Source organism: Apodemus sylvaticus, chromosome 5 (assembly GCF_947179515.1).
Source record: "Apodemus sylvaticus chromosome 5, mApoSyl1.1, whole genome shotgun sequence".
Taxonomy (NCBI): Eukaryota; Metazoa; Chordata; class Mammalia; order Rodentia; family Muridae; genus Apodemus; species Apodemus sylvaticus.
The window spans coordinates 46,334,565-46,348,371 of record NC_067476.1 but is presented as its reverse complement, the minus strand read 5'-3'; the positions used below and the strand labels follow the sequence as shown (position 1 = coordinate 46,348,371).

Sequence of the window (13,807 nt, the reverse complement as noted above, 5' to 3'; positions counted from 1 at the left end):
TTTGCTCCCATGAGTATTTTGTTCCCACTTCTTTATTTTTTTCTCTTTTTTTAATATTTTTATTTTCTATATTCTTTGTTTACATTCCAAATGATTTCCCCTTTCCCAGATCCCCCCTCCCCATATGTCCCATAAACCTTCTTCTCTCTATCCATTCTCCAATCACCTCCCTCCTTTTTCTCTGTCCTTATATTCCCCTCCAATGCTAGATCAATCCTTTCCAGGATCAGGACCCTCTCCATACTTCTTCATGGGAGTCATTTGTTATGCGATTTGTGCCTTGGGTATTCAGAGCTTCTGGGCTAATTAATATCCACTTATCAGAGATTGCATTCCATGTGTATTCTTTTGTGATTGGGTTACCTCACTTAGGATGATATTTTCCAGATCAAACCATTTGCTTTGTTCCCACTTCTAAGAAGGACTGAAGCATCCACACTTTGGTCTTCCTTCTTCTTGAGCTTCATGTGGTCTGTGAATTGTATCTTGGGTATTCAGAGCTTTTAGGCTAATATCCATTTATTAGTGACTGCATACCATGTGTTTTCTTTTATGATTGGGTTACCATGCTCAGGATGATATTTTCTGGGTCCATCCATTTGCCTAAGAATTTCATGAATTCACCATTTTTAATAGCTGAGTAGTACTCCATTGGGTAAATGTATGTACCACATTTTCTATATCCATTCCTCTTTTGAAGGACATCTGGGTTCTTTCCAACTTCTGGCTATTATAAATGAGGCTGCGTAAACATAATGGAGCAAGTGTCCTTGTTATATGTTGGAAAATCTTTTGGGTATATGCCCAGGAGTGCTATAGCTGGATCCTCGGGTAATACTATGTCTAATTTTCTGAGGAATTACAAGATTTCCAGAGTGGATGGACCAGCTTGCAATCCCACTAACAGTGGAGGAGTGTTCATCTGTCTCCACATCCTCATCCTCGCCAGCATCTGCTGTCCCCTGAGGTTTTGATCTTATCCATTCTGAGTGGTGTGAGATGGAATCTCAGGGTTGATTTGATTTGCATTTCCCTGATGACTAAGGATGTTGAGCATATCACATATAGCTGTCATCTGCAATAGGCATATGGGTAGTTCCCCGCACCATCCTGATTATTGTGAATAACACTACTATGAATGTGCGCACAAATATCTGGTTGAGTCCTTATTTGTTGTTTTAGGCATGGCCTCATAAGTGTACTGATACATCATGTAATACAGTGTCTTCACTTTTAAAAATTAGAATCAAGAATACTTTGTTTTGAAATTAGGGCTATATTTGTTTGCTCATGAAGATACTTTAACCCTATGAATTCACACTAACTTAGTCCTAACAGTAGTATGTGTAAGAATTTTAACAAATTCTCTATGAGTTCTATGATATTGAAACACAAGAGCACTAAGACCTAAAAACAAACTCCCAGAGAAATTAATTGTTCATGTAATAGTCTGTTAGGCAGCTGTTAAAAGCAAAGCATTGAAGGCCACTTAATAACAGTTAAATTATTTACTATTTAATGTTGAATCAAAACCCTAAGTGTCAGCCAAATTTCATTTACAAATGGTTGGCTATTAGTCACGTATGTGACGTCACTCATCTCTTGAATGGGTCACTTTTTCCTTCTCCACACATGATTCTTTATGTTTTATTTTTATTTTGGTGTTCATGAATCATTGTTAAAATCATGCTTGAGTCCAAGTACATTACTAATAAGGGAAAACTACAAGGAACTTAGAAGAAAGTTACAGTGGAACCAGAGAACTGAATGCATTATTGTCTGTAGGAAAAAGATGAAAGAAGATTAAAATCCTGAGATGTGGTAAGACTGCAGTCTGATCAGCTGAATCTAGTCATTAGCATTCACATACATTACATAAACTCTGGAATAAAACTTGTGATTGCCTACCTCAGTCAATGACCAGCACTTCCGTTACCATACCATCTGCAGTAAGTACGAAAAGGGTTTCAGGAACTGCTGTCAATCAGTCTTTCTGGATTTTATAGTGTGATGCCTTGGATGAAAAGCATTTCTAGAAGGTTTGGCTCTAGGAAAATTGAAATGGACCATCAGAAATGGACCTTTCCTAGACATGCCCGTATTGTGCCTTCTTCCACAGTAGCTGGCCCAATGAAGCAGGTATCATTTCACAGATGATTCAGACTGTACACTTCATTAGGAATGATTTACACATGAAATAGTCCTTTGATTATATCTGTTTCATTTGAAGTAAACTGTACATTAATAAAGAAGAATAACCATCAGAACAAATGTTTTAACATGTGATCTATACCTGAAGTATTGCTTATTTCTAGATAATTTTATGACTTTGTCTCGTTTGATTGATCTCCTGAGAAGATGTGGGAAACTTGATGATGTTCCGAGATTTTTCTTGATGGCTGAGAAACACAACTCCAGAACAAAATTGGAGCCAGGATTTCAGTACTGTAAAGGATTACATTTTTGGTAAATCTTTTGGCAAATAAATCCTACATTATAATGATTTTCCTCCCCTCATTGTACAGAAAGTAGAAAAGGCTTTTTATCATATAAAAAAACTGCACTTTGAAGTGTTTTAATTGCTTTATTTATGAATCATATAATCTCATATAAAATTTGTAATTAGTGATTGAATTTTTTTCAATCAATAAGGTATACTGGAGAACCAAATGATGCCCTTCGACATTTTAATAAAGCTCGGAAAGATAGTGACTGGGGTCAAAATGCACTTTATAATATGATAGAAATCTGCTTGAATCCAGACAATGAAACTATTGGAGGTGAAGTGTTTGAAAACCTGAATGGAGACCTAGGGTGAGTAGCATTTTACACACTTCTTTTGGAACCGGTTTTAGAATATATATCAGGGGAAAATGAGCAGGAATGTGCAAGAAAATAACTTTCTAGCATAATGCTGAGGAAAAGATGGATTGAATACATATATATACTTAATAGAGAAAGACTAATGATTCTCTGTCTCAGTGTGCTTGTTTGAATATTAGTACCTCTCATAGACTCATAGATTTGAATTTTTGCTCCCCAGTTGGTAGAACTGTTTGGGAAGGATTATGAAGTATGGCCTTCCTGGAGGAAATGTGTCACTCAGGGTGAGCTTTGAGGTTTCCAAAGGCTTGGGAGAGTTCCAGAGCTCTCTCTGCCCTGTGGTTGTGAAACAAGATGTGAGGTCTCACTTTTCTTCACTGTGTCTTAGCAGACTTTAACACTAAAAAACATAAGCCAAATTAAGCAATTTATTTTTTAAGTTTTTCTGGCCATGGTGTTTTATCAAAACAGTAAAAATTAAAACAATTAGGCTTAAAATGTTTCCATTTCCCAAATCATAATAAATGGATTATAAAGGCATCCTCCCTAATTACTCTGTCAAAAAATAAATTACAAAATCTAAAAACTATAAAACAAACATCCACATAATAGCAGCAATTGCTGACACTTGGGAGATTCCTTAGTAGACAGTTTGTCCCACACATCTGAATACTTGAGTTCAAATCTCTGAGCCTACATAAGTGTTCTGTGGGCTTGGTGGCTAGTCTGTCACTTGGTGGCCAGAGACAGAGAATCTGCAGAGCAAGGTGGCTTGGTAGACAGTGGCTGTGTAGGCAAACTCTGTGGATGAGAGAGCCTACCTTAATAAATATAGTGGAGTGATTGAAGAACATTCCTGATGACAGCCTTAGGCTTCCACATGATCACATGCAAATTGTACATACACACATGCACAACCACACACAATGCAAAATCACACATGCAAACTGTACACATACACACATACACAACCATACACACTGCAAAACCAAAATGAAGAAAAGGGTAAGTGTACCAACCTAACACATAGTAGCTTTATGCCAGCCTGTGCTCTGTTCTTTATACATACTCTCACTGCTTTCTGCAACAGCATTGTGACGTAAGCTCAGAGTTCCCTCTCTGCGGCAGTGACCAGAAAAGATAGAGGGCACAGACGGAGTGCTAGCAGACCCCACAGTTCTTAGTGTTCACTGTGGGTCACTGCTGGGAAATGGCAGCATCCCCTCAAGCTGTGTCTGTTGTTCCTCTCCTGGAAGAAGTGAGGATAGATCAATATACAAAGGGTGGGTGACAGGCAGTGATCCATTTTTCATGCAAGACTCTCGAAGGCCATTCCATTGCCACACCACAAATAGCGATCTGAAAGGATGCTCATGTTCGGCGCTGTGGGAGGGAAGGCACACTCATGCAGTGCGTAGCTGTCCGAGGATGGTGCAAGGAGTGGAGGGACATTAGAACAAGGAAGGGCAAACCTCAAGGTTGGGTTAGAGACCCGTAAAACTTAAGTAGAGAAATGATCTGTTTGTTTTAGGAAGGTTAAGATAATACACTATTGTATACCTGTGGACACCTCAACAGTTGAAAAGACAAACTAGAACTCAGAGGAGGAGTTGCTAGTACACATAGAGGTTTGGGAGACATCTGAAAGAGGTGGATATGTGTGAAGGGCCTCTTTGCAAGTTGCTATATGTAACCAAAGGAAACAGACTAGATTTGGGACATGCTAAGGCTAGAGGGCTCAAGGTCAAAAATGAAAATCAAATTGTACAATCATGGAGGCCAAAGCATACACACAAATGGTGTGAAACAAGCAGTAGCTACCTTTTAGCAGAGAATATGACAAGAGCAAAAGGTATTTTCAGTAAGATTAAAATCACTAGGGCCTGTGCCAGATGACCCAGTGGTTAAGAGGAGAGGACCTGAGATTAACTCTTAGCACCCAAGTTGGTTGGCTCACAACTGTCTATAACTCCAGCTCCATGGGGCATCTATCACCTCTGGACTGCATTAATTCACACACACACACACACACAGACAGACATATACACACATACCTCATATACATTAAAAGAAATAATTGTCTAAGAAAAAGCTTCACCCATAAGGAAGGGTGATTGATTTTACTGATGCATGAGTAACTGTGCCTGCACGTGTGTGTGTGTGTGTGTGTGTGTGTGTGTGTGTGTGTGTGTGTGCGTGCATGCGCATGCATGCGCATGCATGTATGAGTGGGGGGGTGTAATTTGCTATCAAATATTTGAATTGTTACTATGCCTGAAATTTGCTACCTTACATCACATGTAATTTCCTTTCTAAGTGTCTGGTGTAACAATATGAAGAAAAGAGATTTTGTGTGTTTGATAAACTTAGACTCAAATGGAAGTTTTCCATTTGTAATCTTTAAGAAAGTATTCTACTTTCTGACTCTCAGCCTTCCCAAATTAGAAGGTACATTCAGCATATACAGAAGGAACATGTACTGAAGGAAATCATAGAGTACCTGCCCCCTTTTTCTCTTTTCTGTTCTCTTGTCTGTTCTAAGCATAGAACACTATTGGACAGTCTCATGACTCTCCTTAGAATTTTTCTTCTTTTTTGTAGAGCTAGGGACTGAACCCAAGACATCACCTATACTAGCCTATGAAGAGACGATTTTTATTCTGGTTGGATATTAGCTAACATTAACATGTTCACCATATAGAGATATTATCTACTTTTCATTTTAAAGTGTCTTGGGATTTAATGGTGTCTTACTGAGGATATACTAATTTGGGTTAAAATTCACTTATATCACGTCCTTGGTATTAGAAGAGTAAGAACAGTGCTCTTCACTGGGAAGTCTTTCATGAATGATAATAAGGAGCCAGTGCCTTGAGGAACAGCCACACGTGCTTTCTCCTTGCTGTCCGCAGCACTTCGCCTGAGAAGCAAGAGTCTGTGCAGTTAGCAGTGAGGACGGCAGAAAAGCTCCTTAAGGAACTGAAGCCTCAGACCGTCCAGGGCCGCCTGCAACTCCGCATAATGGAAAACTGCTGCCTCATGGCCACCAAGCAGAAGTCCAGCGTGGAGCAGGCACTGAACACCTTCACCGAAATAGCCGCCTCCGAGGTCAGTGGGGTTTCCTTTCGGCTTGGTCTGCCTCATCCTGGTAAGAGCAAGTGCTGTTTTGGATAACTGATTGGTTGCTGAACATGACCTAACAGCTCACTTAGTAAAAAGTAGATACATACTTTTGTATAACCTTACAGGATGGGCCATCCATTTGGTGTGTTGTTGTGTGTTACTCTCTGAGGGAACATGGAAATACTCTACAGAAAAGAAATTCTTCAGAAGAGCACAAGATAATTCTGAAGAGAAGAGCTTTGAGTTCTGGAGGGTTTTCATTGCTGGAGGTGTAGCAGAGGCTCACGTACTGACAAGGAGGGCCTGGCTACCTGCACAGCCACCTTCTCACCCTGGTGTACTCAGCATGTTTCCAGCTGAAGAACTAAAGGGGATCAGGACTGGCAATGCGTAATTCAGTCATGCAAGTGATGATTTGTCTTTAGCAACCCTGAACTGACCTCCTGGAATCCTTTTATTGGGGCTATTTCCTTTTCCATCTCTGCTCCATGCAAATCTAGTCCCTCCCTGAGTGTTCAGTTAGGCCTTCCTGTGCACAATACTGCTAAAACGGGATAGGCCCAGTTAGTAAGAGCTACGTCTAACCGCCATCACTGATCTGTCTGCCCTTCTACTCACTGAGCAGTGCTCGAGGTCACTGAAAACTCACAAGTATGTCCCTCTCAAAGGATGTTAGAAGTGTCTCTCCTGGCTTGGAGGTAACAGTGGTAGGTAGGCCGCCAATCCCTCTGACTATGCTCCCATTTCCCACTCTTCAGGATGCTAAGGAAGGAAGAGTAAAATGTCGGAATTTGTGTAGAGCCACCTTAGACGGCAGCTGCAGCTCACTGTAAGCCACCAGGGACAAAAACAGCAAACCAGCCTAAAGACAAAGTAGAGCCCTTCTGCAAGCGCTAAGGGGGTGTTCTCTAAACCTCATAACCTGTAAGATGGAATGGGGACAAAGGGAGATGTGCCTTGCAGGATGGCTACAGCTCCCTTCTCAGAGAAAGACTGTGATATTGTTGGGGTCATGTGTGGCTCAAAACTCAGGAAAAGACATTTATGAAAACTCCATTAAGTGAGGTGCTGATTTGTATAGATTTTCTCATGAAAGATAAATTACAAAATATTAAAATAGTCTAAAGAACTCCAGTGATGTGATGTTAAATGATTCACTCAATAAAGGGGAAGAATTATCCTTTGGTAACATAAGACACTCAATGAAGTAAATCACAGGGTTCTTTAGTAAATTTGTATATTATAGGTCAGATCATAGTTTTAAGAAATATTGCTACAGTTTTTATAAGATGTTTTATACAGCTTAAGATTTCAGAACATTAGGATGGATGTTAGGTTAGGAGGATGTTAAGTTTATTGTCTCCATTTTAAAGATGAGCAGTACAACTTCAGAGTCAGCAAAAGTGTCGTCTTTTGTACTCTTTAAGTTAGGTTATTTATTGACTTTACATCCAGATCTCAGCTTCCCCTACTCTGTCTCACCTCTCTTCAGCTACTCTCCACCCCCTCTTCCCTTTCTACTCAGAAAAGCAGAGGCCTACTGTGGATATCAGTCAGCCTTGGCATATCAAGTTGCAGTAAAACAAGCAAACACATATTCAAGTTAATACAGTGCTATTTTATTAAAAAAAAGAAAAAGAAAGAAGGAAGGAAGGAAGGAAGGAAGGAAGGAAGGAAGGAAGGAAGGAAGGAAGGAAGGAAGGAAGGAAGGATCCACAGTTTACTTGTGGGCGGGACAGGGCACTTAGCCCTCCTGTCAGCAGAGTGGAGCCTATCTGATGACGGTTATGCTAGGTTCCTGTCTGCAGGTACAGCAGAGTATCACTAACAGTGTCAGGGATGGACTCCCTCCACGGCATGGATCTCAAATTGGGCCAGTCACTGGTTAGACATTCCCTCAACCTCTGCTCCATCTTTTATTCTTGCACACCTTGCAGGCAGGACAAATTTTGGGTCTAAGATTTTGTGGCTCCGTTGGTGTCCCCATCCCTCCACTGGCAGTCTTGCCTGGTTACAGGAAGTGGCGGTGCAGGCTCCATATCCGCTATTGCTAGGAGTCTTAGCTAGGGTCACCCTCATAGATTCCTGGAAGTTTCCATTGTGCTAGATTTCTAGATGTCCCCCACCTATCCCATCTTTTCTCTCTCAGTTCTCTCTCCCTCAGTCCTCCCCACCCTGATACCTCCTACTCTCATGCCCAACCATCCCCTCCCCAGTCCCCTCTGTCCTCCCACTGTTTCCCCTTCTCATTGAGATTCAAGTGTCTCCCTTAGGCCCTCTTTGTTACTTAGCCTCTTTGAGTCTATGGATTTTACTTTATATATATAGTTTCTATGGTGTGTTTTTTAAAAAGAAAAATGAGACTGGGACTCCCCTGAATTGGCATTCTGTAACAGATTGATGTCAGCTACTGAAAGAAGGGAAATGGACTGTTCATGTAAGTCTAAGAAATTTTAGAGGTACAATTTGCAGTTAGTGTCACAGCCACCAACTGCTGTGAGGTGATATTGTATCATATAGTTAGGAGTTATTTCTAGAAATTCCTACTGTAATGTTTAAAAGAAATAAAAGCCAGATAGAGTTAACAGGATTGCAGCTCTTTCCTAGCGAGCCTAAGAAGGTTTTCCATGGAGATGCTTCTCTGTGCTGCTCAGACACCCCTCAGTCTGCTCACTAACTGTGTCACCCTGGTGATGGCGATGGTGAGGGCTGAGCTACAATTCAGGAGCACTGGGTTCGTGTTGCTTCGTTTTCCACTTAACTAACTCATAGACTGAATATATTTAATATGATGAATATTCATTAGGCAGCCAGCATCTATTCAGTGTAGTGGGAATCAGTAAATAATGTATCCTTCCCTTCACATTTCTCATAATCTTAAGAAAAATGTAGTAAGTGTACTGAATAAAATGATTACTTAATCAAAGAAAATGCTTTATATTTTCCCCTGGACTTGCAAATGAATGTACTATAGGTGATGCTCTAAACCTCAGACTCAGACTCAGCATGGCCAGGGAAGTGCCCTGATGACCTCAGCACTGCACGTGAGTGGAGCTGTCGAAGCCAGTGGGACAGCACAGCACAGGCCTGGTACACCCACTATGCACTGCTTCCTCCATGCCTTCTGGTCACATTCCCCTGAGTGATGGAGATTCTGATGAGATTGGGAGACTCTTGAAAGGAAGCTGGGATTCTAGAAGCAGGTGTGACTCAAGATCTAGGGGAATTTGTATTTTTTACAAAACAGAAGTGGGCAAAGTGTCTCAGAGAGTGAAGGGGAAAATACAAATCCATAAAGGCAGATTAAAATGTCTAATACAGAGCACTATGTAGCTCTGGACTGTGCAGGAGGTCATGGAGGAGGCAGTGCATGGTACACTAGGCCTGTGCTGCTTAACCTTCTGGCATCATTGGAACCAGGGGACCAGGCATGAGAGTAGAACGGCCCTTTATTGGCCACACCTGAGACTTGTCCTCTGTGGTAACTGAGAGTAAAAGAAAGAACTGTGCCTCACAGACTGTACCAGGAAAATGCAAAGTCCACACTGAAGCTCATGAGGGGCTGACAGTCTAGTGCTGAGATTCAAGATCAGATCGGTTCTCGAGTTCAGAAAGTTTTCACGTCTGGAGAATAGGGAGATGGCTCTGTTGGTAAAGTGCTTGTCAAACAATCATGAACCAACATAAAAAGTCAAAAGTGGAGATGGTCTTGGGAGGCTAAAGCAGGCAGATCCCTGGAGTTATTGACCAGCCAGTCTTAGCCAAAGTATTGCACTCCATGTTCAGTTGGTGACCCTGACTCAGAACATAAGATCTGGAAACTGACTGGAGAAGAAACCTGGCATCATCCTTTGAATTTCATGCACACAGACAGTTGTACACAGAGACAGACAGACAAACACACACATAAAAATGTTCTCTTAGCAGTATTGAAGCTATAAAGAGCTAGTTCATCCTAATGAGACTGCAGGCTGTAAAATCAAAGTCTTATTTTAACTCTTCCATATGGACATCTTTGTTCCTGTGAATATTCAGGACTCATCTCTTCTGAGATCCTTTTAGGACCAGTTGACAGATACATGATGGGCCACCCTGATCTGCCATCCTGTATCACAATGGGAACCCTGTGATTAGGGTGAAGTTCCCTAATTTATCACAGCCCAGTTTTCTCTTCAAAAATTACTACAACCTGATTGAATTTGGTAATCAAATGAACTCCCTTGCTATTCCTCCTTATTTGAAAATAAAATGAGAAGCTGGGTTGACACACACTTTTAATCCCAGTATTAAGGAGGTAGAGGCAGGTAGATCTCTGAGCTCAAGGCCAACCGGTCTGCATAGTGAGTTTCTGGACAGCCAGGACTATGCAGAGATCTTGTCTAAGAAAAGAAAAGAAAAGAAAAGAAAAGAAAAGAAAAGAAAAGAAAAGAAAAGAAAAGAAAAGAAAAGAAAAGAAAAGAAAAGAAAAGAAAAGAAAAGAAAGAAAGAAAGAAAGAAAGAAAGAAAGAGAAAAGAAAGAAAGGAGAAAGAAAGGAGAAAGAAAGAGAAAGAAGGAAAGAAGGAAAGAAGGAAGGAAGGAAGAGGGGGAGGAAGAGAAGCAAAAGAAGAAGAAACAAAAAGTAAAGAAAATTTAAGACAAAAAAGTATTATCTCCCTCCTATTCCTTTAGCCCCCAATGCTTTGCCATCTTCCAACTTCCAACCAAACTCAGGCTTGGGCATAAACAGATCACCATTTCAAACTCCTTTCTGGATATTTGACATTAGTTGCTCAAATAGTTAACCAGTTAGTTAACTTAGTTAACCAGTGTTATAGCCATAACCCTGCAATTTCTTACCATACTTCTGATTCAAGACTTTAAGCTTAGAGATCCTCCTCTGGAAACTGTCCTAATTGCTCTGCCTAGCTTAGTCAGGAAGTAGCACATGTTGCTTAAGTCCATTCTCTGGTAGGTTCTCTTGGCTTCCATTGTATGCTAGTTCTGACTAACTTCCTAGCTTTACAGAAGACAGACTTTCAGGGGCTTTCACTCTGTCTAAGGGTATATTGTGCTGTATAGACCCTATCAGGAGGCTGCAGACCCTGCATCTAAAAGTCTTCAAACCATGAGTCTATTCCATGGACTATGAAAGTGATTTAAGGCATACCCTATTTATGACTTTTCATTGGCCAAACTTCACTGTGAAAAGGTTTTGTTTCTTTTGCTTGTTTGTGTTTTTGCTTGTGTGTTTGTTTTTATTGAAAGTGGGGGGAAGATAGCAGTAACAAAGATTAGGAAGTGAATGTGTTACTCATGTTTAACAAGTGAAAAGAACCACAGACTCAAAACTGTAAATCTAAAAGAGAAACAGTTCAGGAAGCATTACAGGGAATCAGATTTCATTCTTTCTGTTATGTATAAACCGCATCAGTCAGTCCGTCCCATAACAGATGAAGTCCCACTAACGGCTGGGCCCATGCTTTAGTTTCTGCATAGGTTTTTAAATTCTTTGGGCCACGTGTTTACTGATTGCTTAAGTTACTCATCATAACTTAAGATGGCTCGCTGTGTTAAACAGTCACATTTACCCAGAACAGAGCCAGAGAGAAGACACAGGTAAGCATTTGCTACTTCCCCTGTGATGCATCTTGTGGTCTAAAGTTTCATTTTCTCACAGAAGGATCATATCCCAGCTCTCTTGGGAATGGCAACGGCTTATATGATCTTGAAACAGACTCCAAAAGCCAGAAACCAGCTGAAGCGGATTGCAAAAATGACTTGGAATCCTATTGAAGCGGAGGATCTGGAGAAGAGCTGGCTGCTGCTTGCTGATATTTATATTCAGTCAGCAAAATATGACATGGCAGAAGAATTGCTAAAACGGTGTCTGTGTCATAACCGGGTAGGTGCCTGGAAAATGGAGGATAACTGTGCTGTGTACACTTCCTATAGGAGAGCAATGGATCTGGTTCTGATGTTTCGCCTTTGTGTCTTGAATTTTAAATGTTTAAAATTACAATCAGGAAATGAATACTAATGATAAAAAGAAGAAGCTGTGTTCCCTTGAAGGAAGTGGGAAGATAGATTTATGCAGCTTCAAGTTCCAGCTGGCGATGGCCTACTTACAGAAAGTGCTTTTGGAATGTCAAGCATTCGCCATGATTACCCATCTCATCCCAGAACTAATGAAAATTGCAGAGTATTAATTGTGGTCGTCTGTCCCTCCCTTTAAGAAGTATTCTTGATGAACTTACTGCAGCTGCATGTCATTTCCACATTATTAGACCAGTATGCATAATATATATGGGGGCTTCTAATTCAATTTAATGAAAGTCCTTATCTTTAGGTAAAAATGGAAAATCTTCAAGTCTGTACAGTGTAAACCCTATTTATTTATGTTGTTTAGACACATAAAGAAGATAATGTATTATGAATGTTTTTTAAATATAGGTGTAAATTAGTGTTTGCTGAGAAATAATTACATTTGACTTAGAAAGTTGAGGCTATTTGTATTCACAGATTCATACCAATTAGCTAAAAATGCTAATCACAGTAAATCTGTTTTTTATTCTCTTTAAGCAAATTATAACATGGATCATTTACTTTTTAAGGAGGAATTATGATTACCTAGTAGTATTGATATAATATTAGGAATTAGAAACCTAGAAAATATGTCTATTATCAATTAGTAGATAGCTTTAAATGACCAGTTTCATCAATTTTAACCTAAATTGGCCTTGAAGACAAAATACTTATTGATAAGCTTATTGATAAGTAGTCTAAACTACTGTGTAGTTGAACACTATATGCCTAGTCTGAGATTAATCAACATTGACTAGGAATCAAGGCCCTGACACGGATAGAATCCCGGCTTTTGTCACCACTGACCACATAGCAGCAACTTGTGACATTAAAATTGGTGGCTCCTTCAGAACCTTCATTCAGCCCAGTTGCTTTGGCATATTTATTTGAAAGCATGAGGCTCAGAAATAATTCAGGAACCTTGAATTATATAATTTTTGAGGGAAAATCACTGATATTTGGACCAAGAAAGCATAAAAGGACACTCGAGCATCTTGCCATAATAAATGGCAAAAAAGCTATCAAATACAGTAAGAGTCATGCCAGGGACTCAGGAGCAGCATGGGAGACAGTCCAACAGCCGGAGCTGGGACACCAAGTACCAAAAGGAATGAGAAATACAATAGATTAAAACACATCCAATATGTTAAACACATGACTACATAAAAATACAAAGAAGAAAATAGAATTAGTCGGACTGCAGTATGCTAATAAACTGACTGTTTCTGTTAGACAATAGAGAAGAATTCAGCACTTGTCCTGGGCTTTCCATATAAACTGCACTTGTAAGTAGCCAATTATTTGATAAGATATCTCAATGTATATATTTCTCAAAATAATAATCAATGATAAGTATTACTGTGTTTCAACACTGATGAGTTTATAAATGGGCAGAATATTACACAAAGGGAGAGAATCAAACATGCTGTGCCTTGTCATAGAAGAACACAATGTCTGTGACAGAGATGGAGCTTGATGAGGAGAAAAAAAAAACACAATAAGCACCATGAATACAACAGTGTACTATATTTTTCAATCAACTGAAATGAAAAAAAGTAATATCAAGGCATTAAGACTCTACTGTGCTGAGCTATGGGATATTGGGGTGGGGGCTTTCCCAGAGTCACATTCTTGTTTGTGTTTTAATGGAAAGTGGTTTTAGTGAAAATACTTACTTAAATTTCTTAGAATAAGGAAGAATGTTACAGTAAATACTGTTGGTATATAAAGAAAATATTGAAACTGAGCCCCCCTTAAAACAGTGGTTTTCAACCTGTGGGTCATGACCCTTTCACAGGG

General features: G+C 39.9%; 1 protein-coding gene across 3 annotated transcripts in view; it reads left to right on the top strand.

The window, feature by feature from the left end:
- Positions 1-13,807, top strand: part of Ttc21b (tetratricopeptide repeat domain 21B) — a 71,905-nt gene that overhangs the window by 52,985 nt on the left and 5,113 nt on the right. For 2 of the 3 annotated variants that reach the window (XM_052182606.1, XM_052182604.1), the window contains 4 exons: positions 2,316-2,466; positions 2,653-2,814; positions 5,736-5,931; positions 11,604-11,828. In XM_052182606.1, coding sequence (XP_052038566.1) covers positions 2,316-2,466; positions 2,653-2,814; positions 5,736-5,931; positions 11,604-11,828 — 734 coding nt within the window. The remainder of the gene's footprint in view (positions 1-2,315; positions 2,467-2,652; positions 2,815-5,735; positions 5,932-11,603; positions 11,829-13,807) is intronic. The other variant, XM_052182605.1, reaches the window with a different exon arrangement.